Source organism: Euprymna scolopes, chromosome 2 (assembly GCF_053919585.1).
Source record: "Euprymna scolopes isolate OS-2025 chromosome 2, ASM5391958v1, whole genome shotgun sequence".
NCBI classification, from domain to species: Eukaryota; Metazoa; Mollusca; class Cephalopoda; order Sepiida; family Sepiolidae; genus Euprymna; species Euprymna scolopes.
Genome location: NC_136483.1, coordinates 19,199,048 through 19,226,324, shown reverse-complemented (window position 1 = coordinate 19,226,324; position 27,277 = coordinate 19,199,048). Strand labels below are relative to the sequence as shown.

Here is a 27,277-nt window from a genome sequence, read left to right as displayed (position 1 = left end):
CTTTCAAACTTCGTGCATCTCGTGAACGCTTTCAAGTGACCAAGCAGATGTTGGTACGAAAAAGTAAGGTATCGGCTGTAAGAGGGCTGAGTGACAGTTTTCAGCATAGTTCGTTGATGGTCTGCACCGTTTGGGCTGCTGTGTGGGGCCTTCCGTTGTCATGATGCAAGATGATTCCTTCTGACTGATGACTCCTGTATTTCTTCTTTATGTCTTTCTTGATCTGCCTCAGCAGTCCGCAGTAATTGGCACAGTACTTCCTTTCTCAGGGAATGAAATGTTGATTGGTCTTTGCATATCCCTAAGACCGTGAGCATCGTCTTCTTCGTGGACCGCTAGACTTCTTCACTGGAGAGTCTACATGTTCTCAATCTATTAACTGCTGTTTGAACTGAAGCTCATAATGCCAAACCCCTATCTCGTCACATGTTACCATCTACTTCAAGAACTCATCACTATCCTTCTCATAGCGAGAGAGAAGGACAGAGAGACACTGCAAGGACATTATAGACAATTTTTTGTGCTTTCCCAACAGATAACTTCAAAATTCTTGCAATGTCATCCCCTATTCTTCTTATCTATATAATACGAAAACTTTGTCTTTCTTGGTTGTTTGCTTGTTTACTTGCGCACTATCATCCTCCTCCTACTACTACTATGCCTCCTCTTCTTGCTACTACTATTACTTCTCAATTTACAACTACTACTACGCCTCCTCTTCCTTACTACTACTGGTTGACATGTATTTTTCCTACTACTACTCTACTACTTCTCCTACTACTAATACTACTAATACTACTAATGAAGAAGAAGAAGAAGAAGTTTTTTTTTTCAAAAATAAACAATTATAAACAGAATGACTCATAGAAATCTATTTATATTCTTTTTCCATTTTTAATATACTTTCATAGAAATGTTTCTGTTATGTCACAAAAAATCTATTTTCTTTACGTCATAAGTGTCATTCTCATACATTAATTCCATAGCTAATATAACATACTGACCCCTTAGGGGATGTTTTGCAACTATTCTGTATTAAAACTATACTGTCGCAATTTTCTCACAAATAAATCAACTTCGACCTGTTGACAACGTATTTTTTTACTGTGTACGTTTTCAGTAGCCTAATTTTTTTTTACGTTTTAAATTATCCAAATAAACAATTGTTAATACTTTCTGCATTTTTTACATCGTTAATTTCCTTATTAAGTTTAAGTTATTTTAACGCAATTTTCTTACAAATAAATCTATTATTTTACAATGTATTGTTTTACTGTGTACGTTTTCAGCGACCCATTTTTTATTTTTTATTTTTTTTCACGTTTAAATTAAAAGATATTTCAAAATTTGAATTTAACTTAAGTATTATGGTATCTGTTCAGTGCACATTTACCTATAAGTATGGCAAACCACTTATAATCCAATGACTGTAAGTTTTTTTTTTTCAAGAATAAACAATTATGAACAGAACGACTCATAGAAATCTATCTATATTCTTTTTTCATTTTAATATACTTTCATAGATATGTTTCTGTTACGTCACAAAAACATATTTTCTTTACGTCAAAAGTGTCACGCTCATACATTAATTCCATAGTTAATATATACTGACCCAATGGGTCATGGGTAGTCTAATCTAACTTATAGATGGCTAGTACGAGTAAATATCAAATATAATGAATTTGCAATTGTTAGTAGTCGTCAGATTTTCGAATAAAAAATAACTATGTTTTGTGGTAAGTTTTTGATTTTATGACTTATATATATATATATATATATATATATATATATATATATATATATATATATATATATATATATATATATATTTTGCGGGGTACAAAATTTTATTATGGCTATGTAAAGACTAAATTTAAACTTGTTCGAAAGCATTATTTATTTAAGATTGTGAAATAAAAAAATAAAAATGAATGTGTCAGCTGACCGGTTTCGAAGCTCGCTCAACAGAGCTAAAATTGAGCTTAATAACGTTTTAAAAAGAAAAGGGGGGCACAATGAATCGGAAAAAGAGGGGAGATGAATTAATTTTTTTATATATATATTCCCCCCTACTTTTTCATCTCTGATTCATTGACAAACATAAGAACATAATAAATAATTGTTCTGAACATCTTTACTTAATCAACGTTTAAGAGGCAAACAATGACGTGAACGCATGTAGTTATAATTGATGCGTTACAAAAATACTCATTATTCACGAGCCTCTGTGACTCGGATATTTCAGAGGATAAACAATATAATTAATAAAAAGACACAGTAAAAGTGGAATTCTTTGACTAATATCGATTTTCCCTGGTAAAATATAAATTAAATTTTCTTCTGCTCGTTTTAATTTAATTAAATTTTGCAAACAAGTAAAATAACAAATGTTGATTTGGATATGAATAAATTAAAACAACTCAATCAATCAACTTCCGTGGAAAACTGATTATTCTCATAATTTAATAACTAAATTGGTTCAGTAAAATAAACAAGTGGGCGACGGTAGAAACGCTTCAGATTATCATATAAAGTGTAGATACCTCATATGATAGATATACATAATAATATCATCAACAACTTATTTTATCGTCCCTCCATATATATGTAACAAGTGGAACAGAGAGAATAAAAGAATCAAAGGGAGATAATTGGGGGATTTTATTGAAAGCAGAAGAGTGCCATACATTGTTATTACATATGTGTATGTTATGTTTATGGGGAGCAAAAAGATAAGACTGGAATTAAACAAAGAAGTGAATTTACTAGAAGCCTGGAAAAATCATGGATTACAATAGAAAAATGCGAGCATGAAAAGTAATATGATTAAGCTTAAAGTTGTTAAAACTGGAAAAGAAAAGGACAAGATATTCTAGTAAAAAATATAATAGATTTATAACTTAAAATATTGCAACATTAAGATTTTTTAATGCAATTTATAACATTATATAATCAATTGTTAATGCTGCAATATTTCAAGTTATAAATTCCTTTTTTCCAGTTTTTACAACTAGTCCTTTACTTTTCGATGTTAAAACTTAACCTTATTACTTTTCATGTTCGAATTTTTCTCTTGCAAGATATATATATATATATATATATATATATATATATATATATATATTTCTGTAGAAATATATTTTCTTGTATATCAATCTTTATTAAAGAAGCTCAATATAATTACAGAGCAATATAGAGAATAAATGACAAAAAGTTATATTCCAAAATTCATGACGTTCACCATCTTATAATTTATTCCTTTAATTCAGTTGACTTATACAATTCTTGACAGTATCTGTTTCGCAGCACAAAATCAATCACTTAATTATTATATCAATTAGTGAATCTATTATGCCCTTAACTTATCAATAGAAATAGCAACAATAAATCCGTCAAACGGAAATGGACTGTGAGTTAAATCCGAAAATTGGAAGAGAAGCTGCAAATACCTTTTTATATTTCCATAACGCAATATTGAATTTTTATCAAACAAAGTCATTAAACCCAACTATTCGTACTAAAAATTTTAATTAATTTATGAATCAAAATGTTCTATTTAATAATTAGTAAATTTATTAATTCTAATTTGTGTATGCATCCTTATGAAAAGAATATCAATAAATTATAAACTATTATACATGTTTGTATATACGAATATATATGTATATATATATATATATATATATATATATATATATATATATATATATATATATATATATTTAAGGGAAATGAGCAGGCAGACAAACACACGGATAAATTAAGAGGACGTAGTGGATAAAATACTTAATAATTCAGTTTTAATTATCACTATTCGGGAAGGTAAAGATTCAATTCTCAGTGCGAACGACACCCAAGAATACGTCGTAGCTGACGGAACGGGAGAATGCTACTCTATAACAGGCATGGCAGGAAAACAAATGAACACATATCTAAAGAAATGGCAGAAACACTACAGGATGACCTCCAATCTGTAGTGGAATGGGGACAAAAATGGATCGTCACATTCAATGCTGCCAAGACTAAACTGGTTTCCTTCAATAATTGCAAGAAACCTTCTCTGCCACCAATATCAATGGCCAGTGACTCTTTATCTGAGAGTACATTTTTCAAACTGCTTGGCCTAACGTTCACAGGAAACGTGAGTTGGAACAATTATATTGAAAGCATTGCCAGAGCCGTAGCGAAGATGGTAGGCTCTCTCTACCGTGCTAGAAAATTACTAACACCCGAAAGTATCCTGTACCTTTCGCCCATGTATGGAGTATTGCTGTCACATTTGGGCTGGTGCAGCTGCTACTAGTCTCTCGCTCCTAGAAAAGGTTCAAAAGAAAGTCACCAATCTGATAGGCCCTGAACTGGTATCTAAGCTTCACCCTCTGTCCCATCGACGAAATGTAGCATCCTTCTGCCTGTTCTACAAGTATTTTAATGGTGAATGCTCTGGCGAACTGCAGACACTTGTGCCCCCACGACGTAGACACCCTCGACAAACCCGACAGGCAGCTAAATCCCACCCCCACACAGTAGAGATCCCTAGATATAAAAGATCTTTCTACTCCAGTAGTTTCTTCCCCAGAATCGCTAGACTCTGGAATTCAATTCCAGGCCCCTGCTTCCCGAACTGTACTGACATGCAGAAGTTCAAGTGTAACGTGAACCGACATCTTGCTGCCCAAATCCCTACATAACATCCCAGTTGTTGTTAACCTTGATAGTAGCCCCCTACACCAAAGTGGCAATTTGCCTTGTTTGGGGTAAAAATGTAATAAAAAAAAGAAAGAAAGAAATACTGTCCGATACCGTGCAAATTCCTGGGATCGGCAGATAAATTCTTGGTGGTCAGAGGTCGCTCATCTCATCAGTCTGTGTCAGTCTTAACTAAATAAGTTAAACTCTTTTTAAAGTCCGACCAGAAAGACCCCCATGACCGACGCTTGTTTACTACAGCTTCTCCTCCAAGTAAAGTAAATCTCTATTGATACACATGGGGAGAATGTATGCTTAAAGCGCCTAGAATTCTGAAATGGTCATCCATCAAAGTTCTAACCACGTTTAACGTCGCTTAATTTTGATGATCTAACGAAAAGAATATTTGCATAGGATTGAACAATTTTCGCATTAAATAATTCCCCAAAGAAGTTAATATAGTGTAGAACAGATAAAACTTGTAATTAATTGTTGTCTGCGATCGTAACCTGCACCATTTCTTTAATAAAATAAAATAAAAACATTATTTTGTTTCGATTGTGCTGAATAATTGAAATGAATTCAATAATGACAAAAGCACTCCTGATTACCGATGTTACTTGTTTGTCAAAGTTATTTTCTTTAATGTTTCTTTCGATTTAACAATTCGCTTTACTTATTTCTTTCTTTGCTTCATAAATCAAATCTTTCAGTTCCTATATTTATACCTTCCCTATGAACAGTATGTCTTATTCATTCTTTTTTTCAAATTGATGGACTATTTCTCGTGTGCCCTCTTTCTCTCTCTCTCTCTCTCTTTCTCTCTCTCTCTCTCACTTATATATATTTAGTAAGTTATGAAACTATAATGGGTAATTAAATATTATATAATTTTTTGCGTTTAGTCCACATAAGAACTCCTCAGGCTAATAAACATATTTCAGAGAATGAAACGTGGAAGATTCTATATAGTTGTAACGCCAAATATATTTTCAAAACTTACAACCTATTGTTACTCTTAACTAAAAAGTGATTTTCTTCCTAATTTCGTCTTCCAATTAGGCTTTACTTCCTTTTTGCAACAATTGGTGACACAGCACGCCTCATTCATCCCTGGCATCAACGGTATGTTTACTCATTTCTTCTTCTGGATAATGTTTTTTTTTTTTTTAACTTTGTCGTGCATTGTGATATTTCATGTTCCATTCCTTTACGAACTTATTCAGTCTTTTGATTCCTTTAACTTTTGATTCCTTTAACTCCTTCATTTTCATACTCTCGTTTGTTGTTATTGATTTTACTTTCTCATACACGTCTTTTTTTTTCCTTATGTCTTTCAGATTTTATTTTTTCTATTTAAATAAATATAATAGTGGATTATAAATCAATCTCCGAATTTTGTTAACTGACAGTAGTGAAGCCACTATTTCAGATGTCGGTTTTTCATTCCTCACTACCACAGATTTTTAGTCAAGGGGAACTTAATGACCCGACTAGAGATCTAAACCTTTCTTAAAGAATCTTCTAAACTCTTAGCTACAAAACTAACAGAAAAACCTGCTTCAGCCTGGAACTCTCATAAACTTCTATAGAAAGTGCCGTATTGAATTCTTGCCATATTTCATCCAGAAAAAAAAGTATATCGCAATGACATTGTCGGCCTTCTTCGGCAACTTGGTGTCTAACAGTATTATTCTCAATATTAGCGCCTTTTTATAGACATTTCGAAAAGAAGTTTAAAGTGCGTTCTTCTCCATATTACATATTTAAGCGTATTTTACGCTCGGGCTAAGTCAAGCGCCTTCTCCCGTTTGTATATATATATATATATATATATATATATATATATATATATATATATATATATATATATATATATATATATCGCAATTAGAAAAAATATATATAAAAAAACATTAGCGTTCGTAATTTTATAATTTAGTGTAAAATAATGTTACGGCAGGTTAAAATTACTAAAAAATCTTGTTTCTGTCATAAAATCTTCTTTCTGTGTGTGTGTGTGTGTGTGTGTGTGTGTGTGTGTGTCTCTCTCTCTCTCTCTCTCTCTCTCTCTCTCTCTCTCTACTTCTGTTTGTTTGTTTTTTTGTTTGTTTGCTTGTTATTATCTATCGTTTCGGATATGTTTGGTAGAAAGACGCTGTCATTTAGATATGAAGAACCGAAATATTACATACAAAAAACTCCTGTCCAACTTGATACTTAAGTGGCGATTATTAAAGATTTTAAATTGCTTATTAAAAACATTTGTAATTATATACGAGGGTCATTCCTAAAGTAAAGCATCTTACTTTTTTACTTAAAAACTAAAATCTTGAAAAGCTACGAAGACGGGAGTTATACCATAAAAACGAGCGACCTTTTGTGCTCTAGAATTTATTTTTCTACATAGTCACCACCATTCTCAATGCATTTTTACCAACGATAACTGTGTCTCAGTCGTAAAACTATGAAGAGCACTTTGCATTTATATCTCTGCCGCCACTCTGAAATCGACGAATCCATCTCATAAATGTGTTCACATCGGATTCGTAAACGTTCAACTGTCGCCAGTCAAAGTTGTTTTAATTTTATCTGCATAGAATTCTATAAGACATCTCTGCTTTTGATGTAAATCCATGACATAGATTGCCTTTTTAAAGCCTCGCACCGTTAATATCTGCAACAGAGAGATGAAACTTTCAGGTCATTAATCTAAAAGTTCTGTAATAAGAACAATGTAATTTGCAATATCCTGTGATCTATTCCGGATCCAAAAGGCATTAAGTTTTAACGATCATCATAATGCATTCAACTATAATTATTATAATACATTTATTTTACGGTTATACGGAGTTTTGGAAAAGATAGCTGCTACATCCTGCGGGGTTGAACGAGTGTCATTGGTCCTCGCTCATCTTCTTACTTCTCACACGTGGCTCAACGTTGCCATACCCTGGTTCCTTGCTTCTTCAGGCTAGCTAAATCATGTGATGGGGTGGCACTACCTTGTGGTTAACTGTTGACCCAGCGAATGCCAGGGGATACAACCCCTATAGAAAATTCGGAGTGTAGTCTCGTAGGCAGGTCAGTGTAGTACATCTCACTGTTTCTGGCAGCTACTGCTGTCGAGTTGGTCCCAGACGTACTGGTTCCACCATTCCTCTGGAGTACACCAGTGTGATTGGAGACGGGGATATTGATGCTGAGCAACTTAATTTTCCATACCAATGCCTAACTTTGCGCCCTGGAGAGACAATTCCAGCTACACATCGTAGAATCAATTAGATAAACGATAGCGGTTATAAGCCCAAAGCTACGTTGGCGTACATATTGGCACCAGGGAACATTTCTGGTGGTATTCAGCCCCATCGTACAGCTATCGTATACCTTAAACTGAGCAGTCTTCAGCAAGTAAGGTGTTGTGTTATCACTGGCCACCTACCTGATGGGGTGCATAAGGTATAGGATCTCTTCCTACAAGTGGACAGATATCGGTGCATCAAACAATCAAACACAACTTTAAAAGAAACCAACACTCAAGCTAATGTGTTGGAATGCCCACATGATGCTGACCGGTTGAACAAACGATCTTTACTCCATCTCTGACACGCAGTAAACAGTTGTCGTCAACAAAGAACTTTTATGACATTCAGGAAACTGTAATCGCAGACTCGGGGTGCCTCAGAGAGCCCGATTACACCTTCTTTGGACAAAGGAAGAAAGAAGATAAAACCAATGAGCGCGGTGTTGGTTTCGGGGTAAAAAACTCTCTCCTCCTCTCCTCGACAAGACTCAGCGAGGACAAATCGCCACTAGCCACATAATGTCACTATATATTAACACCGCAGATGGACTTATCACTCTAATGTGCCTTCATGCTCCGACTATATCAGCAACTTACGACACCAAAGATGCTTTCTACAGCAAACTTTACACTTACATTCAAGACCTCAAGAACCATAAAATTCTGGTAGTTATTAGTGATTCCAATGCTCTAGTTGGGAATGACAACTAAACATTTCCCACCTGCCTAGGACACTTGGAAGTAGAAAAGTGCAACGAAAATGGACAAAGACCACTAGAACTTTGGTGAGTGTAACCAACACTTTTTATCTACAAACCCCCATCATAGATTAAGATCGAAACATCCAAGATCAAAACATTGGCACCAGCTCAATCTGATTCTTACCAGGAGAAAGCTTCTACCTAACTTCATAATCACTAGAATTTATTACAGTGTTGACTGTGACACCGATCCCTCACTCGTACGCTGGAAAGTTAAACTACAACTAAAGAAATTCTTCCGCACCAAACAATCTGGAAAACTAGAGATCTATGTAACATCAAGACAGGGTCAGGCAGTTCGAGGCCAACTTCGCAGCTGATTACATCAACCCCGACGGCTTGTGTACAGAAATATGGGAAATCTGAAGAAGATCACATATGCTGCAATCTCAGCTTATGGAAGAAGACAAAACAATAACTGGTACGATGCGAACTCTGAGAAACTAGATCCTCTCATTGAGTCAAAGAGTTCCACTCTTAAGGAATACAAGGATAACCCAAGTAAGACTTTCTAACAAGGTGAAGTCAATATTAAGCGAGTACTGGAACAAACTATGCAACTATATAAAAAATGTGATGTTACCCTCTACGGGGGGGGCAGTATGGTTCCCAATTGGGGGAGGTTGAGACTCCCGAAAAACTGGAGAATTCCGGGTAGATATGCTTGTTTTATTTGTTAAGTATTATTGTATGTCCGGCAACAGCAGCCGACCCTGCTGAAAGGAAGAGTTAAGTGACAAATTTTATTATTTTTATGAAACCGACATATAAATCTGATGGTTCGGTGAAAGTGACAATTTGATGTCATTTTGAGAGACATAACGAAATATAATTTCGTTTCCGGTGCCAGCAAGCTCCAACTCAGGACGTCTGGCCTCTGAGTATAATACCAGGCCGAGAGGTCGCGGGGTTAATCTTTCCGATCGTGAGAAACGGGCATGAGAGAGCTTGCAGATTTAAAAGTACACACACACGGGGATTCCCCTAAGGTGACGTTATTACTGGCGATTGGTCTAGAGAGCGCCCGAACCTACACCGACACCTCCGTATATAAGCGAGTCCCCGAGCCAAAATCTGCAGTTGGAGCTGAGATTTGAGAGAAATCTAATACTAATTGAAGAGTCGTCGCCACCCATCTCTTTCCGATCAGCAACACCGCAAAACTGATTGGAACTCGGTCGCGTTTTGTTAAACTGAACATATGGACAATTGTGTATAAGTTATATTTTGTAAATCTATCTTGAATTAACCAGTAGAATAGAATTAATTGACTCTGTCTTTCTTTTGCGTGCATAAAAATTGATTCATTTCCAGAGTAATAGACCAACGAAGCAGCGATCTATCAACCCGAAGGTGAAGTGATTCCGACCAGATCGACTGAGTCCCCTGCGAAGAACGAGTACAGGTCACATTGGGGGCCGTGACCAAGGTTAGACTCGTATGTGACGAAGGAGATCCCTGTTAGGGATCCTGAGAGTTCACAAAAAAGTTGGAAATACTACCCACCACCGAGGATGTTTCCAAGACGATTGACAAACTCTCACTGGGGAACGCTTCAAGTACTGATTCCATCTCAGGCGAGCGGCACATCCTCTCTCCTCAGGCCATTATACCAACTCTTGCTGCGTTGTTGGGAAGAAGATTCTGTTCCACAGGACATGGGAATGCAAACATAGTCACCCCTCACCCCATACAAGAATAAAAGAGACCGCAGCGACTGCAGTAATTATAGGGATATCTCGCTACTGAGCATCATTGGCAAACTGTTTTCCCCGCATCATTTTGCCGAGACTGGCATACGCTGAATCACAATGTTCTACCATTGACATGATCTTCTCACTACGCCAATTCCATGGAAACAAAACAGGCCATTTCAACTTGCATTCATTGATCCCTTACTAAGACATTCAACATAATCAGTAGAGATGCTACGCTATTTGGCATTTTCTTTGCCCTTCTCTTAAAAAATGCATTTAATTCGTCAGAAGACAGAGTTTACCTTCGCTCCAAGTCAGGTGGCCGCCTTTTCAGCATCAACCGCCCTCGACCCACGACCAAAGTCAGACAATTTACGATCAAGGACCTACCGTTTGTTGATGATTTGTTGGTAGCATCTCAAACTGAAGGACTTTCAATACTCATGGACAGGTTTTTCAATGCTTGCTGAAGTCAATCTGAATAAAACCCTGGTCGTTAGCCAAGGAACATCTCCCATCATCACTATAAATAAGCATTACTTAAATGTATTCCATTAATTCCAATATCTCAGGTCTACAGTCTCAGACAACCTATCTCTTGATATATAACTCAGCAAGTGCATCGGATAAGCATCCACCACTCTTGCAAAATTGATAATTAGGCTGTGGGAAAATAAATATTTCACTATCTCCACAAAAGTAAACGCTTACATGGCCTGTATCATCAGCACTCTTCTGTATGACATCAAAGTATGGTCAATCTACAGCCACCGAAAACGGAGACTTAACACATTTCACATGCGTAATCTACAGTGAACTCTTGGAATTTCTTGGAAATACAAAGTTATAAACAATACTGTACTCGCTAGGGCTGGTATCCACTCCATGTTCACTCTCCTTCGCCAAATATACCTACGCTTGATACGCCATGTGCACCGCGTGGACAATGAGTGAATCTCAAAAGACATTTTCTCCGGTGAATTTACTAATAGTAAAAAGGAAAATTAGTCATCCTTACCTCTGTCATGTCGACGTGTGCAAACGCGCTATGAAAGCATGTTATAACAACCCTATCAGATTTCGGCTTGTGTGGTAATAACATTTCTCAACTGCATTTGTGATGTTAGGCTGTATAAGGTGTTGATTTTGGTCAAATCGCCTGTTACTCCTTTCATCGGATAAATTCGTTTATCAGTTATCAATACTTATTGAAGATATTCCGATACAAAACCTAAGAAGACTGCCGGGCACAGAGAGTACCTCCGTGTAAAATTTCATAAAAATCGACCCAGACGTTTGCGAACCCATTGGGAACGAACATACACACAGTTACTCTTTTATATAATAATAGATATACAGATATTTTGTTTGTTATTCTGAAATAATCTGCACACTTTAAAGTACCCACTTTTGATTCGTTGGGGAAATATGTTGAAATGATTATTTGTATTTTTGATGCATTCAGGTTAAAATCTTTTCAACATTTATTCATTTTTCTTGTTATGTTTAAATTCATATAGAAAAAAGTATTAACAAATATCTGCGATTTATTTTCTTTGGTTTTCTTCTGTTTATCTTCATCTGTCAATTTAACCTATAATTGTCTATACGTGAACCATACGTGTACAATGTTTTATATAAACGACATGCACGCATGCTCTCGGAAGCAATATCTGAAGAAATAATGAATTCTGATGATCATTGTCAATACTACGAAAGGTGTTGTGATACTGTTAATAAAAGCTTGAAGGAAAAAATAGAATACATTTTGTAAACGAAAAGAACATTTCGAGCATTTGAACAGAAAATAGATATGCTTAGTTGTTCCACGGAATGACACCATACAGGTGTTTTAAAACACCGAATTATATTTCCAACTGAAATAAGGTTTATCATCGTCGGTATCTTAAGGTGTATTTTGAGGAAGAATATTGAACATACGAATATATGTAGGAACAATGTGCTAAAAATAGTTAGCCAACAAATATCCTCCCGATAGACCTCGGATGTAGAGGGTTAAGCGTCAAGTCAACTTTCATGGCTAACTTTACTCAACTATAGTTCTGCCCGGTTTCAAAGAGCCATTTTCCTAGACATTTCGAGAGAGGGTTTGTTTATTTTCAATCATTTGAGTCTCCCTTAGTGATAAATGCCGACATGTCCAATTCAGACTACTTTTGTCATCTTTCAGAATACCCTTAACTTAACTAAACTGACATAATGCTACACCGAGATGTAAGTTATCTTCAGGCAGCAAAAGCAAATTTATCACAAGAATTAAAGATGCAAGGTTAATTAAGCGTTTCCAGAAAGTGATGTCAAACCAACACAGTTCAGTGATATAGTGTTTTGAATTAAAAGCCTAAATGATTAATTTAAGAAGAGTTTCCAATGGGTAGCTTTTCTGTATAAGTCTGGAGATAAAACATGTTTTCGACGGGTAGCTAATGTGTATAAGCCTTGAACGTTAAACTTCTGGAGGTAGGCTCTGTGGACACGAACAAATTATGTGCAGGAATTCTAAAAGATCCAATATTTTTATGGAGCAATTCCTGTTTCTGATTGTTTGCTAACAGAACGTGGCTCCATTTGATTGGTCAGTTCATATCGCCAATGTCTATAAGCAGAAACTTCCAATTTTCTTTAATCATACCCACCATTCATATAAAAATATAGCGACATAGTGAAATTGCTGAACAGTTTAAATGCAATGATGTTTCGAGAAACAATGCCGAAACCCAAGATAAGTACAAGGAGTGTTCCAAAAGTAATACCTCCTATTTTATTCCACCCAAATGGATGAGAGGGAAGTTGCAAATCGTATTTTTATGATGATTGAACTTGTGCATTCATGACCTAAAATTTTCATATCTCTGTTGTTGATATTGTATTGTGACACTATGAGAATACAACCCTGTCATCGACGTCCGTCAGAAGCAGAGAGGCGGTATTTAATTCCTGGTAAAAAGGCATTGAAAATAGTGGTGACTATATAGAGAAAAAAACTTCTAGAGCACAAAACGTCGCTCATTTTGATTGTATAACTTCCGTCTTTGTAGCTCTTCAACATTTTGAGTTTGAAAATAAATAGGAGGCCTAACCTTTGGAACGAAACTCGTGCGAAAAAGCACGCTCCAGACGCCCATGCCTAGCCATCATTCATGGTAAATATGTAGAAAAATAAATACTAGAGCACAAAACGTTGCTCATTTTAATGATTCTATTCCCATCTTCATCGCTCTTTATCATTTTCAATTAAAACTTTGGAGTTTTTATTTTGGATAATCATATCTATGAATATGTTCAGTTATTTGTCTGTATATACTGCTTATAAAGTGTGAATCGGCATATAAAAGAGTTAGCGTATTGTCTTTTTGCTTGTATGTCGGATCATATCGGAATAAAGTTATCGATTTTTTTAAACTGTTATCAGTAATTAAAGAAGAAATTATATTTTTTATTACTAATTGTACTAATTATTAATGAATTTTTCTACTGATAACAAAATTAGCTTCCATCTCAACTTTACTTTACTGATAGAAGCTCTGCAATTACAATTCCGAGCAGGATAAATTATATCGACAAAGAAATTAAAATGGATTTTTCTTAATAACATGCATCAACCTCTTACGAAATAAAAATGCTAAACACAATCAAAATTTAATTTCAATATGCAATGTTATCTTTGTATGAAATAGGAAATCAGACTGACATGTATATTAGATATGTACCGTATATTTGTTGTTCTTGATACAAATGCTGCGTGATTGGCATGCAAATCCTGTGCCATTCTTGAAAACTTTAGAGAGTTAGCACTTCACAGAAAACAATTCTTATTTTAAACCTATTTATGCATACGCTATCTTTGTGTTTTACACAATATTGTGTTAACTTCCTGTTTTGACGACGTTCTGTAAAGAAACGAAAGATACAAGTTTATATATATATATATATATATATATATATATATATATATATATATCCTATGAAATGCTGTCTCTAAGAATAATGACCGATTCTAGATAGCATCAGCGGTTTATTCAGAATGATGACTGCAAACTACAATTCCTCCACTAAAAACATTCTACAATTTCAATTACTAAATGAAAAAAAAGGCATAAAGGACCTTCACGTATCTCCTTTTTTTGTTACAGTTTAATACACACAAACGCAAACAAATACATCCACAATATACACGCATATACAAATAACGCTTTGCATATGCATGTATGGATGTACAGTTGAGTAAAAATCAGGGGATTATCACTTTTTGGTGTACATTCCTGTTTATATCAATACACATTGGTCAAATAGAAGAGGAAGGGAAGACTGAAAGTGTTATTTTTTCTTTCCATAGTTTTTTTTGTAAAGTCTTTCCTGTTTTTTCTTTAATATTATTATTTTTTCGTTTTTCATTGTTTTGTTTTTTTGTAAAGTATGGATGAGAAATAATTTATGAAATCGTTTGTAACTCTCTCACTTATTTCACCAGTCTTTTTCTAGTGTAAATTTTTATTATACTCAACATATGATGCTGTTATTGTTTGTCACCGTGCACACTTTTAGATGGAGTGATTTAGGGTAAGGGTTGGGGTTTACAAAAAAGGAAATGCGAAAAATAAAATGAAGTAGAAAGAGAAAAGCGTAGAAAGAAAGGATAGGACAAATTGAAGAGAAAATTGAAAGAGAGAGAGAAAGAGAGAAAGCAGGGGGGCAGAGTGTCTATTATTACAAGAGAAAGAAAGTCTACTATGACATCACAAGGTAAACCTTTTTCAACTCAAACAGTTTTATATATCTCTCATATAATAATGTTTGGGAATTGTTTCAATAGCTGTGAAAGTATTTGGGAATTTCCAGAAGATTTTCTAAAATATTTGGAAAATTCAAAAGTATTTTATACATATTTATTAATATATATACAACAAATACTGACTAAACAGCTCACAGATGATCTAGAAGATAATTCCTTCTCTATTTCAAGCAACACTTATTTTAGGTAACCGCTATTGTCTTTAAATTATCGGAACAATAAAAAAAGGTTTATGTGTAATTTTATAGCAAAAAGTTTCCTAATTGAGATATTTATGACAGTCATCCTGGCGTTGCCTGGTCGTAAAATACGCCTAAATATGATATTTTAATTTATGCAGATTTTATACTTATTATAAAATAAATTCTCTATTGATTATTATATTGTACCCAATATATATAGTAATGATTTTAAAAGTAAAAAAAAAATGTGTCATCAGCTGGAATCGAAACCAAAACATTCATGGTTTCAGCCATAGTAATTATTTAGATAAAAGCACTAAATTTAAGCGACTTCAAGCTAAAAATAGGAATATTTACGCATGCTATGAAGTTAGTCGATTTACCCCTACAAGGTCAACTTTTTCAATTTTTACCCCTTAGCAGAAATTTTAACAGGTTAAAAATCAAATTAGAAGTGTCCTCATGGTTTATATATCCTATATATCAAATTTCAAGTCTGTTGACCAAATATTCAAAAAGGAGTTTAGTAGAGTAGTTTCGCACATACACCGACAAGGTCACTTTTATATATCTACTAGCAGACCGCTCGGCGTTGTTCAGTTGTAAGATCCGCTTAAATATATTTTAATTCGTGAATATTACGTATTTATTATTATAGAGCCAATTTTCTATCGATTATTATATTGTACGTAATATATAGTGATTTCAAAAGTAAAAAAAAACAATATGGAGTGGGTGCCATCAGCTAGAATCGAAACCAAAACATACAACTCTCAACGCTTTTATTCAAAATTCTACGCAATTATGCAGAATGTAGAAACTATGCACAAACAAAATTTAACGTAACACTGAAATTAAACCAATCATCTAATACGAAACCATAATATGAATAAGTAATTAATTAGCGCTCGTTTTTCAACGGAATATGCAAATTAGTCAGCATTCATGTAGATGCTTGCATATCCATGACTGAGTATATTAAAAAGTTAGTTTCATATAATTTTTAAATAAAAAAAATGTTTCTAATATCAATATCAGAGTAAGGAAAACGCAACTGCCTATATATATATATATATATATATATATATATATATATATATATATATATATGTTAGTAAACCTCCGGGATACGGTGGCCCTCAGATATGTTTTGTTTTTTTCTGGTTAAGATGTGGAATACGTTTTTACGGTCCCTGATTGCGGTATTTACCCGCCTTACGGTTCTATTTATAATGTTATTTGATTATATACATGTGTATTATACATATACATACTGTATTTTGTTACTTATTTTTAATGCTGTATCCCGGGTTTATACTGTATATATATATATATATATATATATATATATATATATATATATATATATATATGTAGCCAAAATCATAGTTACGTGCAAATAGCACATTAAAAAGATATTTTTATCAAATAAAAGCAAAATTGAATGTTAAATCCTGGATCACAAAACGTCACTCGTTTTAATGGTATAATTCCTGTAGCTCTTCAACACTCTGAGTACAAAATAGATTTTAAAGAGCAGAAACGAACGGTAAATAAACGGAGATAGTCTTTATTTACAGAGGTAGATGATGTTACGCATGTTCGAATTTTTCTTCAACTGTACGCACTATTACTCTCAAGATAACCGGTAACAATTATATATGTAATTGCCCCAGCCTTAAAAAATTACCCTCCCTGACGTAATGCATAATTTTGTATGAATCGTCCAAACTTATATATCGCTAATCAATATAAGAAGATACGATAAAGTTTATTGTTATAGTGTGTATGAAATAGTTTTTGGTTGCAGCCGATAAATCAATGTCTCATACTTGAAGTAAATGCTATTCTTCTGTTCTTGTAGCAAGACGTCTTTCTGGTGCTTATGGCTTGACCTATATAAAGGCTTAACCTATTCAAAGACGTTTATAGATAGAGAAAATCAATCAATACACGATAATACATACCATAACTTATTATCAAATAAAGAGGATAAAAAAAATTACTCACTCTATTCCCGTTAAAAGAGAGAAACGTTCAAAACTTATCGCAACCACAGAAAAAGGATCTTGTGTGTCATATCTCCCTTGTCAGGAGGTTGGTGTGCAGTAAAAAGCGAGCAAGACAAGATACAGAGTAAAAGGTATTGTGAATGGAACTTTCCAAGATTGGAAGACATCTCTAGAAAGCGGTTGACAATGTTTACTAGTGGCCGAAAATTTTATCTTTTTTCTTTAAAGAGCAACATTTCCTGCCATTGCAATCAAAAGATGTAAGTCGCGTGTTGAAACTCTGCGTACACACACGCACACACCCGCATGACAGTCGGTAGCCAAAACGTACTGAGAGATGGGGGTGAAGCTTCCAAAACTGATGTCGTCGGAGGTAAATAGGTCAAGTAACTAACCCTCAAATCTGTTGGGTTGAAACACCTGCTAGAAAATATTTTATATATATAAAAGAAGGGAAGCACAAGCCACTAGTCAGAAAACGACATTAAACGAGCCCGCTGTTGAATCCACCCACTCTTGCTTCCTCTCTCCATCTACAGTTTGGGAACGCGCACACAAGGCAAGAAATAAAATAATATTTTTATATTTTTCTAACAAACGAATTCGTGTTGCGAGTTGTTTTTTGGCTGATGAGAAACTCCCAGCACTCACCGTGGTAACATAACGCGCAGATCTTAATGCATTATAAAAGAAAGAAGATACGATGACTAACTCTATTCTCGTCAGGGATTAGATTAACTAAGTTAATGAAAATAAAATAACGCAGTAAAAGATCTGCTGACATCATTGAATTAATGGCTTTGCACCTAGTCATATGTATTTACAAGGATTATAAGTAAAACTTCAAATGCACGTCTATTGTCACCAACGTAAATTAGATTGAATAACATTACACAAGAAGTAAAACAGTAGATGTATGCATATGTGTGTGTGAAAATATTTAAGAGATACACTCTTAAATTACTAGTCACATAACACTCTAAATTGTACATGAAATATAATCAGAGACAGATAGTTTGACGAGTAAAATCGTTGTTTGGATTATGAATAACGTATACAGAAATATGTCGGCAGTTTGAAATGCAAAATGTTCATTTTATTGCTCACATATTTCTATTACTTTTGCGCACGCGCAAATTCATTCATAGCTCGAAGTTGTTTAATTTTAAATATTTTTATATATTTAGCGATAGCTTAAACGATAGGGAACGGAATTGAAGCGGTAAATATTTTAGTTTCGAATCTCGCTGACTGGCACCCAAGTCATTCTTTTAATTTTTTAAATGAATACCATAGACACACACAGAAACAGACACATATACACGTACACGTATATATATATATATATATATATATATTATATATATATTATATATATATATTATATATATATATATATTATATATATATATATATATATATGATAGCGCAAAAGACACTTTACCATTAAAAAATTTTTTTATATGAAATTAATTTTGATTTACGTTACCTTACTTTTCATATAATAATAAAATGAAAATAAGAATAAATCTTCAAACTATTTAATAAAAAAATTAATAACGTACACTCATTTACAAAAACGATATTTTATTTTAAAATACCAACGTTATTTCTGTGCCACGCAGTGACTTATGCGCCACCCTGTCTGTATATATATAATATTAAATAGAGAATTGGCTCTTTAATAATACATACGAAATGTGCATGAATTAAAATACATCTAAACGTATTTTAACCCGTTAGTTACGCTAGTTAAACAATAAAAATAGTACTTTTAATAATTTTAAATATTTAACTTTTAATATTTCCCTACTCATTCATGAATTTAGACGTTCATTGTCACGGATAACACAGAATAATATTTAATTTATCTCCATATTTCCTGAATACTAACCCAGTTAAATGATACTCACATAAGCATTTATTTATTTATAAAAAAAATCAGGCATTTAGTTTAAGGGATGGTCGAATTAATATTCAATTTTTCCCATCTTTTCTGAACTCTAATCCAGTCCAAAAATATTTAGCCAGCAGTGACAATAGAGGTATTGATTTTGAATATTTAATATACATTTAAATCAGTGACATTAAAACATACGCCTGCAAATGCGTTAAAAAGTAGAATAATACATAAAAGCACTAAATATTGAGAAGCCAGTAGGAGAAAAAACATAAACCAATGCGGAATATGAAGCATTACAAAAGACTAGAGTAGGGTATTGCGAGTATACGTATATGCCATTGTCGTTGCAAGTTCAGCACTGGGCAGTATTCGGGAGATTTGGAGAAACCGTTTAATATAAGTTATTGGATGCACTTCTTTTCTTGCTTTCCGACGAGATCGGTTTTTTAATGAAAATGGACACTAAAATTACCTTTTCTGAAGAGTTGATGTAAGTGGAGGTGAATTTATTATGACGAAAAGTTTGAGAAGTCAATAGATAAAGTGATTTTTATGCTAATTAGATATGGATACATGCTATTTACCAATAGATAAGCTCTTAGTGAGCCGTCCTCTTAAATACTTCAGCCAATACCTAAGTTTCACCATTACTGATCATGCTGTCTCACCATCTACTTTACACTTATTAATCTTTATTCTGAAGTGACCCCCGGGCCTTGATAAATGGTGCCTCCCAAGTAAAAAACAAAAAAAAAATTATACAAAAAACAAACAAAAAAAAACTTGAATAATCAGAGCGAATTTTTGTACTAAGCAGCAAAGATGTATTATAAGCATTGACTAACTAGAGATGGGTGTCGACACCCCCACACACACGATACATGGAAGAGTGAAAGAAAAATGTAACCTCAAATAAAGTGAGCGATCAAAATCGTTTTAGATTATTTGAGTCTTTAATGGTGAACAAACACGCGTGAGGAAAATGCTTAAAAAATCCTCCAACGGGAAAACAAGTATTTCACTTTTTGACTTACGTAATGAAGGTCTTAGCAAACGAATGGATTTATCTATGTAACATTAAAAGAATTTCTCCCCCTCCTCCCGAGTACAGAACAGATGTTACACATTGATTCTTCCTTAGACTCGATAAAACAAAAGCAATCTATTAATTCTTAGAATCTTCAGAATTTTTTTAACTTTAATTCTTTATCTATAAAAATGCAGAAAGTGTACTTTTTGTTTACTTTTAGCTTCACTTATTTTGTCCTTTAGTCCTCACATTCCATGAGCGATGCTTGCGACAAAGTCAGAAGAATTACTGTTTTCTGGGTTGGAATCTATCTTTATAACACATATCATCAGCTAATTTTTTATCTTGAAGTAGTATTTTTATCCCCTTATATCAAGTGACTTCATGTCTTGTCTGAAGTGATTTCTAGTAAAAAGAAATACTTGTAAGGGTTAAAAAAACAACATATGTTGATGCAAAGATTTCAAACTTCACGCCTTAAATTACTGACAATGGTCTACACGCAAAATATTAATAGTTATAAACAGTTACAAATTCAATATTCAAAATATCTCCAATATCTATATAATGCTGAATTTTCGTATTTTTGCTTGGTTGCGCATTACTTTTTTTATATGAAAGAAGGATTGGCGTAAGCCAACGAGAAGTGGTAAGAGTAGTAGAATAAGGTGGGGAAGGGTGATTTGGAGGACAGAATAGCGGTGGTAGTACTGGTAGCGTCAGCAACGTAAGAGAAGAGCAAGAGGATGATGTAAATAAGTAAACGACGTAAACAAAGAAGAAATGCATATACAAACGTATAATATACAAAAGTTAACTCAAAGGATCACAGATAGTTTCGTGTTTTTTTTTGTCACCATCCGTGCGTCTGTTATTCTATTATTCTACTAATCTGCTATTTCATTAATTCTCTGGTTGTTTTAAAAAATGTACATTACTTTTGTACAACATCTTGTATAAAATTATATGATCATAAAGACGAGTTTTTACGAATCAAAATTTTGGGTAAAATGACATATCGAATATTTATCAATTTCGTCAGTAGTTTTTACAAAAAAAAATGCATAAATATGGATATAATTCACATAGGGAAGACATAATGGTTATCTTAGTAAAATTCTGATTTGCTTCGTAAGACTGAAAAATATCGCCACCTATTGGAAAATATTTCAATTTATCACTAGATCCCCCCTCCAAATAGAACAATACAAATTTTGATTAATGATTGTTTACGTTAGATATGGAGTACTGATCGCAAGTGGAGGCAACTCGTTATTTATTTATTCAAGTAGTAGTAATCGCCGGGAAGACAATTCATGTTTTACTTATTATTAAGTAGTGAACGCAAGAGGAGGAAAGACACGTTTTACTTATTCAAGGAATAGTGATCGCGAGGGAAGACAAGTCATGTTTTGCATATTTTGTGCAAAGTATTCTGGGTATATTCAATTCTTTATTTTGAAATAAGTTGGTTTGTTTTTATTATTTACATGTTTATAATTGTTTTTTTTTTTCGTTTTGTTTGCTATTGTTATAACGTTTCGACCAATATACTATTTAATAGTCTCAAGGTATCCTTTTTCTTATAGGAAATAAACCCTCAGAAATTTAGAATTGAACCTGCCCACTCAAACGTATTAACCCAGTAGCAACTGTACAAGTGTATTGTAAAATATCATCCTTCCATTCAGAGTAAGCTGTTACATATGCCTGATTTTATACAGGGATGTAGTTAGTGCCTTCTTGGCAGCCATTTTAATGCGAATAAATTAATTTCGTCACTGTAGCATTCCCGTAGAAGATACGGCTAAAAACTTGTATTGATATTATATAATATTAAAGGATATATAGTCTAGAAAATGGTTGGTGAAAACAGCTCAGAACATTTGAACATTTTTTATATTCTTTCAGTCCAGATTGTGTTTTCGTTTTGTTTAATCAGGAAAGACTTTATATAATAATCAAAACATAAAAAAAACGTTGCAGTCTTCCTTGTAACCAAACATGCATCGATGAAGGACTGCTGCCAAAAATATAGCATTATTTATTCATATATGCGTGTATGTGTGCATGTGTGTATGTAATTAACACTGTGTATGAATTGAAGGATGAGTATGTATTTTTTAATTGATTTATTTAAAAAAATATCTCCATATATATATATATATATATATATATATATATATATATATATATATATATATATATATTGAAGTAGCAAGTGGGCCGAAATGCTCTCGTTTTGTAATCATTCAGTACATATGATGTTATAATTGTCAATGATTTTATTATTTCAAGTTTAGTTAATATCATTTCGTTCTGGTTTTCATAATGATGGGTTGGTTTTGTTACCCTTTTCCAACATTGTTAAAACGTTTCTTTGATTTAACGAATAACAGTTTTAAAACGGAAGATTTGGTTTTCTAAAGTTATTTTTTTTATATAGTATGCTAATATCTGTTTCTTGTGTATTTGTGTTTTCATAGTTCAGTTTCTTTTTTGTTGTTGTTCTCCTTTATATGTTTAAGTTTTTTTTTCTGATGGAGGACATCTTTCTGAATGTATTCACAAGCGGTTAACTTTCAGCCATTTTGAAAAATATCGTTCATTTTTTTTTTTGTTTCAGTTTTGTAGTTGTTCGTTTTTTTTTTTTTGCTTTCATTATTTCTCTTCTGTTACTCATAGTTTTTTTTTAATTTCTTTTTCGTTTTTATTTAATTTTTTTATTGTTTTTTCATAATTTTGAAAAATTAAAAAAATAGTTTTATTTTTTATTTTTTTGGCTTTTTCACGTTACCATTTTGTATATATATATATATATATATATATATATATATATATATATATATATATATATATATATATATATACTTATATATATCGAATTCCACAATATAGGTTTTGTATATGGATGGCTGTTCGAGCCAGTAGATTCTCTGTTCTTAAGTTCAAAGTCGTTTTGCTTCGTTTCATACAACTCAAATCAACTGAGAATCCTTCGGAGAATTCACCGGACAAGACAATAATGTTTAAAGTTAATAAATAAAAGAATAAAAGAAGTAACATTGAAGAAAAAAAACAAACTGTCAGTCAATGTTCATCAACTTGTCTTCTTTTCTATTATACCGTATTTGCAACTCTGTGTTGTCCTCTTTCAGATATTGGAATGGTTATTAGTAGAAGTGCTGCTGTTAGTGTTTCCTGTTACTTTTATTGGTTTCTGGTGTTCTTGGGAATGATGAGGATGTTGTAGGCGATAGTCCCATGATGTCAATTCGCTGTCTGGCTGCAAGGTCAGTAGCGAGAATAAATACGAATAAATAAAATGAACCCTCCTTACAGTCACATTTCTCTACCCTCGGAGGGCGGAGAGTTTAAGCCGACTTCTTCTTTTTATCTGTGGCGGCTAAAAAGAGAAAACATAAAAAATATATATACTAGATTGAATATAACAATATAAATACAAAAAAATTTATAAGGAAAGTAAAATTATAATTAATCTCTGCTATTAAAAGTATGAAAATGCCATCTTTGTTTGACTCGAAAAATGTTTCTATCAATAAAGAAACGAAATATTCATTTTATTTTTAAGGGTGGCTTTCTCTTTTATATTTTGTGGTTTGTTTACTTTTCTATTTCATCGGTTATATATATATATATATATATATATATATATATATATATATATAGTTACCCACATAAAGTACTGTTTCGCTGTTTCACAGCTCATCAGTGCGGCTAGACAGGCAACTACCTGCAGCCAGGATTGAAACCCGACCGTCTGTACGACAGTCAAGGCTCCTAACCATTAAGATATCGGCGGCTGCTGAACGAGTCATGAGTTTAACGATGTTTTGACATCGTCCGAAATAACTAAGCTCGATTCGTGTATCACTTTCCAATATGCTCAACTCAAGATGAGGAGCATTATAGTCATCCACATACAGTACTGTTTCACTGTTTCACAGCTCATCATTATTAATATATATATATATATATATATATATATATATATATATATATATATATATATTAATATATATAATATTATAATGATATATATATTAATATATATATATATATATATATATATATATATATATATATATATATATGATTGTTGAGCTGGATTAAATCCGACGATATGAAATAAAATGGAGGTGGAAGGACCTGGATACTCAACGTTTCGCCCGATTTATGCGGGCTTCTTCAAGAGGAATGACCATCCCTCTTGAAGAAGCCCGCATAAATCGGGCGAAACGTTGAGTATCCAGGTCCTTCCACCTCCATTTTATTTCGTATATATATATATTATAATGCAAACTTTCACTAGGAGAATACACATATTTGTAATATGTACTTTAGTAAAAATACAGTTTTATAAGAGATAGTTGCATACGATTGGTTCGAACTATTACTGATATTTAAGTATATAATTGTTCTCGATAATCATTATAACAGCTAGGCAACTTCTCAGTGCGGAAAGATGTGCATAAAACCAAAGTCTATATGGATCTGAACATGTGATGAACAGTTCTTACACATTGGCAATCCGATACATTAATAATTTACAAAGCTTTTTTTAGGTCTATCTTTAAAAAAATGTGTTATTTTCAATATATATAAACATTGGATAACTTTTATTTTAATTGGTAAATGTATATATATATATATATATATATATATATATATATATATATATAGAGAGAGAGAGAGAGCGAGAGAGAGAGGGGAGGGAGATAGATAGATAGATAGATGTGTGTGTTTGTGTTTGTATGTCCGTGTGTATTATTATTTAAGTTATATCCACATATTATAAAATGATAATATACTTTACATAAAATCAGTATTTACTGTAATAGTGCTCAAAACGTGAGCAGAGTTTGTTGTATTAATATGAAATATATTATGACAATTTAGCTACACTAAGGCGTTAACGTTTCATTCCCCGTAAACAGTACATACGAGACAATGACGCAAGCAACCTACCTCATTTCATTGTAAATAAGACGTATATTACTTCATTTCATGTGCATGAATATTTATCAAGCTGCTCAAAAAAAGACATTAAATGCAGCATTAATTCTACACTACGGGGGAGTAAACCACATATTCGCATTTGGTCAGAGTACAAAACATTAGATATAACAAGGATACAAAAATTAAACTCACTCTGTTTCTTCGCGGGGTGTTTTGCTGGCGATTTGACGACAACTTGCCTCGCTGCCGGCGTATTCATCTTGGCCAAAGCCTTTAGAGCCGGTTCTTCAGACAAGTTATCCTCGTAACCTTCCGCAGAGTCTGGCACCATCTTGACTTCACCATCGTAATTTTCCATTTCCCTAGGCGAGTCTAGAGGCGAAAAGGTCTTCGGAAAATCGTCGGAATCAAAGATCTCTTCTGCAGCAAAAAGGAAAACAACAATCTTACAATAATAATTGTTGGTATACTATGCAAACATTATTTAAAAGAATCGAAACTAATGAGATGCAATCAAGCTACGCAGAGACGTGTGTTTTTCACTCCTACAGGAAATCATAACATTTAGTGTCTGTAGGCATGAAACGCAGACGCCTACGTGTAGCTTAATTATTAAAATATATTTCCAAATCAATATATATATACACATACACACGCACACACACACACAAACACACACACAAACACACACATACATATATGCATACACACAAACACACACATACACACACACATATATATGTGTCGGTTTTTTGTTGATTTTTAAAATAACGCGAAAAAGCCAACAAAATAAAAAATAAACCTATTCTTTTAATTTTCCGAAATAATTCAACTTTGAAGATTACGGAAAATATTTCTCCTTAGAAAATCGCATATATTTTTTGTAGGTAAACAAATAAACAAATATGATGTGTTCAGAAATCTCTATGCATATGGTTTCTTCAATCCGTGTGTTTTTCACAAGATAGTTTAAAATACAACTGAAATGTTAGAACACACAGAGAGAGAGAGAGAGAGAGAGAGAGAGAGAGAGAGAGACCGACCGACCGACGTGTCGTATATATCGGCTAATTTTAATGTTTCTATTACCTTTTTGATTTAATATAAAATGTATTTTCCTCGAAAAAATGTTTAGAATTATATGTTTTGTCCGTTATGTATAAAATACATGAACTGTATTTTTTCTATTAATCATATTCTGAGGGAAGCAAAATCTATCATAAAGATTGAGCTGTCAATTAAGTCCGTATTTTTCATCCAGCTCGGGACGATCTTTATCCCAAGTTAATATTTATGAAGCTAAATTCTCCGAGTTTCAATTACTCATTGAGACTCTTTAAGATTAATGCTAAAAAATTTGGACAATTTTAATCAAAAGCACGTAATGCCTTTCAACCATGATTAGAATAATGATCCTAGATATAAGGTTTAGTCTAATTGTGTATTGATTTTAGTCTTTGCTATGGGACATGAAAATAGTATAATTTTTTTGTATGTGACATAATAATTTTATCTTTACTGTGTCAGATATTCTCCTAGTATATATATATATATATATATATATATATATATATATATATATATATATATATATATATATATATATATATACGACAAAATATAGAAATAAAAGAGAACAAAAAACAGGTTATGTGTTCATCAATGTTTCGTCTCGCAATAAATTTGAAACGTTGATGAACACATAACTTGGTTTGTTCCTTTATACATATATAAATACACACACACATATACATATATATATATATATATATATATATATATATATATATATATATATATATATACATTATTAGTTATCATTTCAGAATAAAAATATATACTTAATTTCTACACATAATATTTTTGTAATGATATACCTCTTACACGGATTTCGAAATTTCGTATT

General features: G+C 32.9%; 1 protein-coding gene across 1 annotated transcript in view; it reads right to left on the bottom strand.

The window, feature by feature from the left end:
- Nucleotides 1-23,201: 23,201 nt before the first annotated feature.
- The window catches only part of LOC145289474 (uncharacterized), a 75,104-nt gene continuing 71,028 nt past the window's right edge, over nt 23,202-27,277 (bottom strand). The window contains exons 11-12 of the mRNA XM_080136415.1: nt 25,564-25,791; nt 23,202-23,797 (exon numbers count right to left, since the gene is read on the bottom strand). Coding sequence (XP_079992541.1) covers nt 23,766-23,797; nt 25,564-25,791 — 260 coding nt within the window. The 3' untranslated portion in view covers nt 23,202-23,765. The remainder of the gene's footprint in view (nt 23,798-25,563; nt 25,792-27,277) is intronic.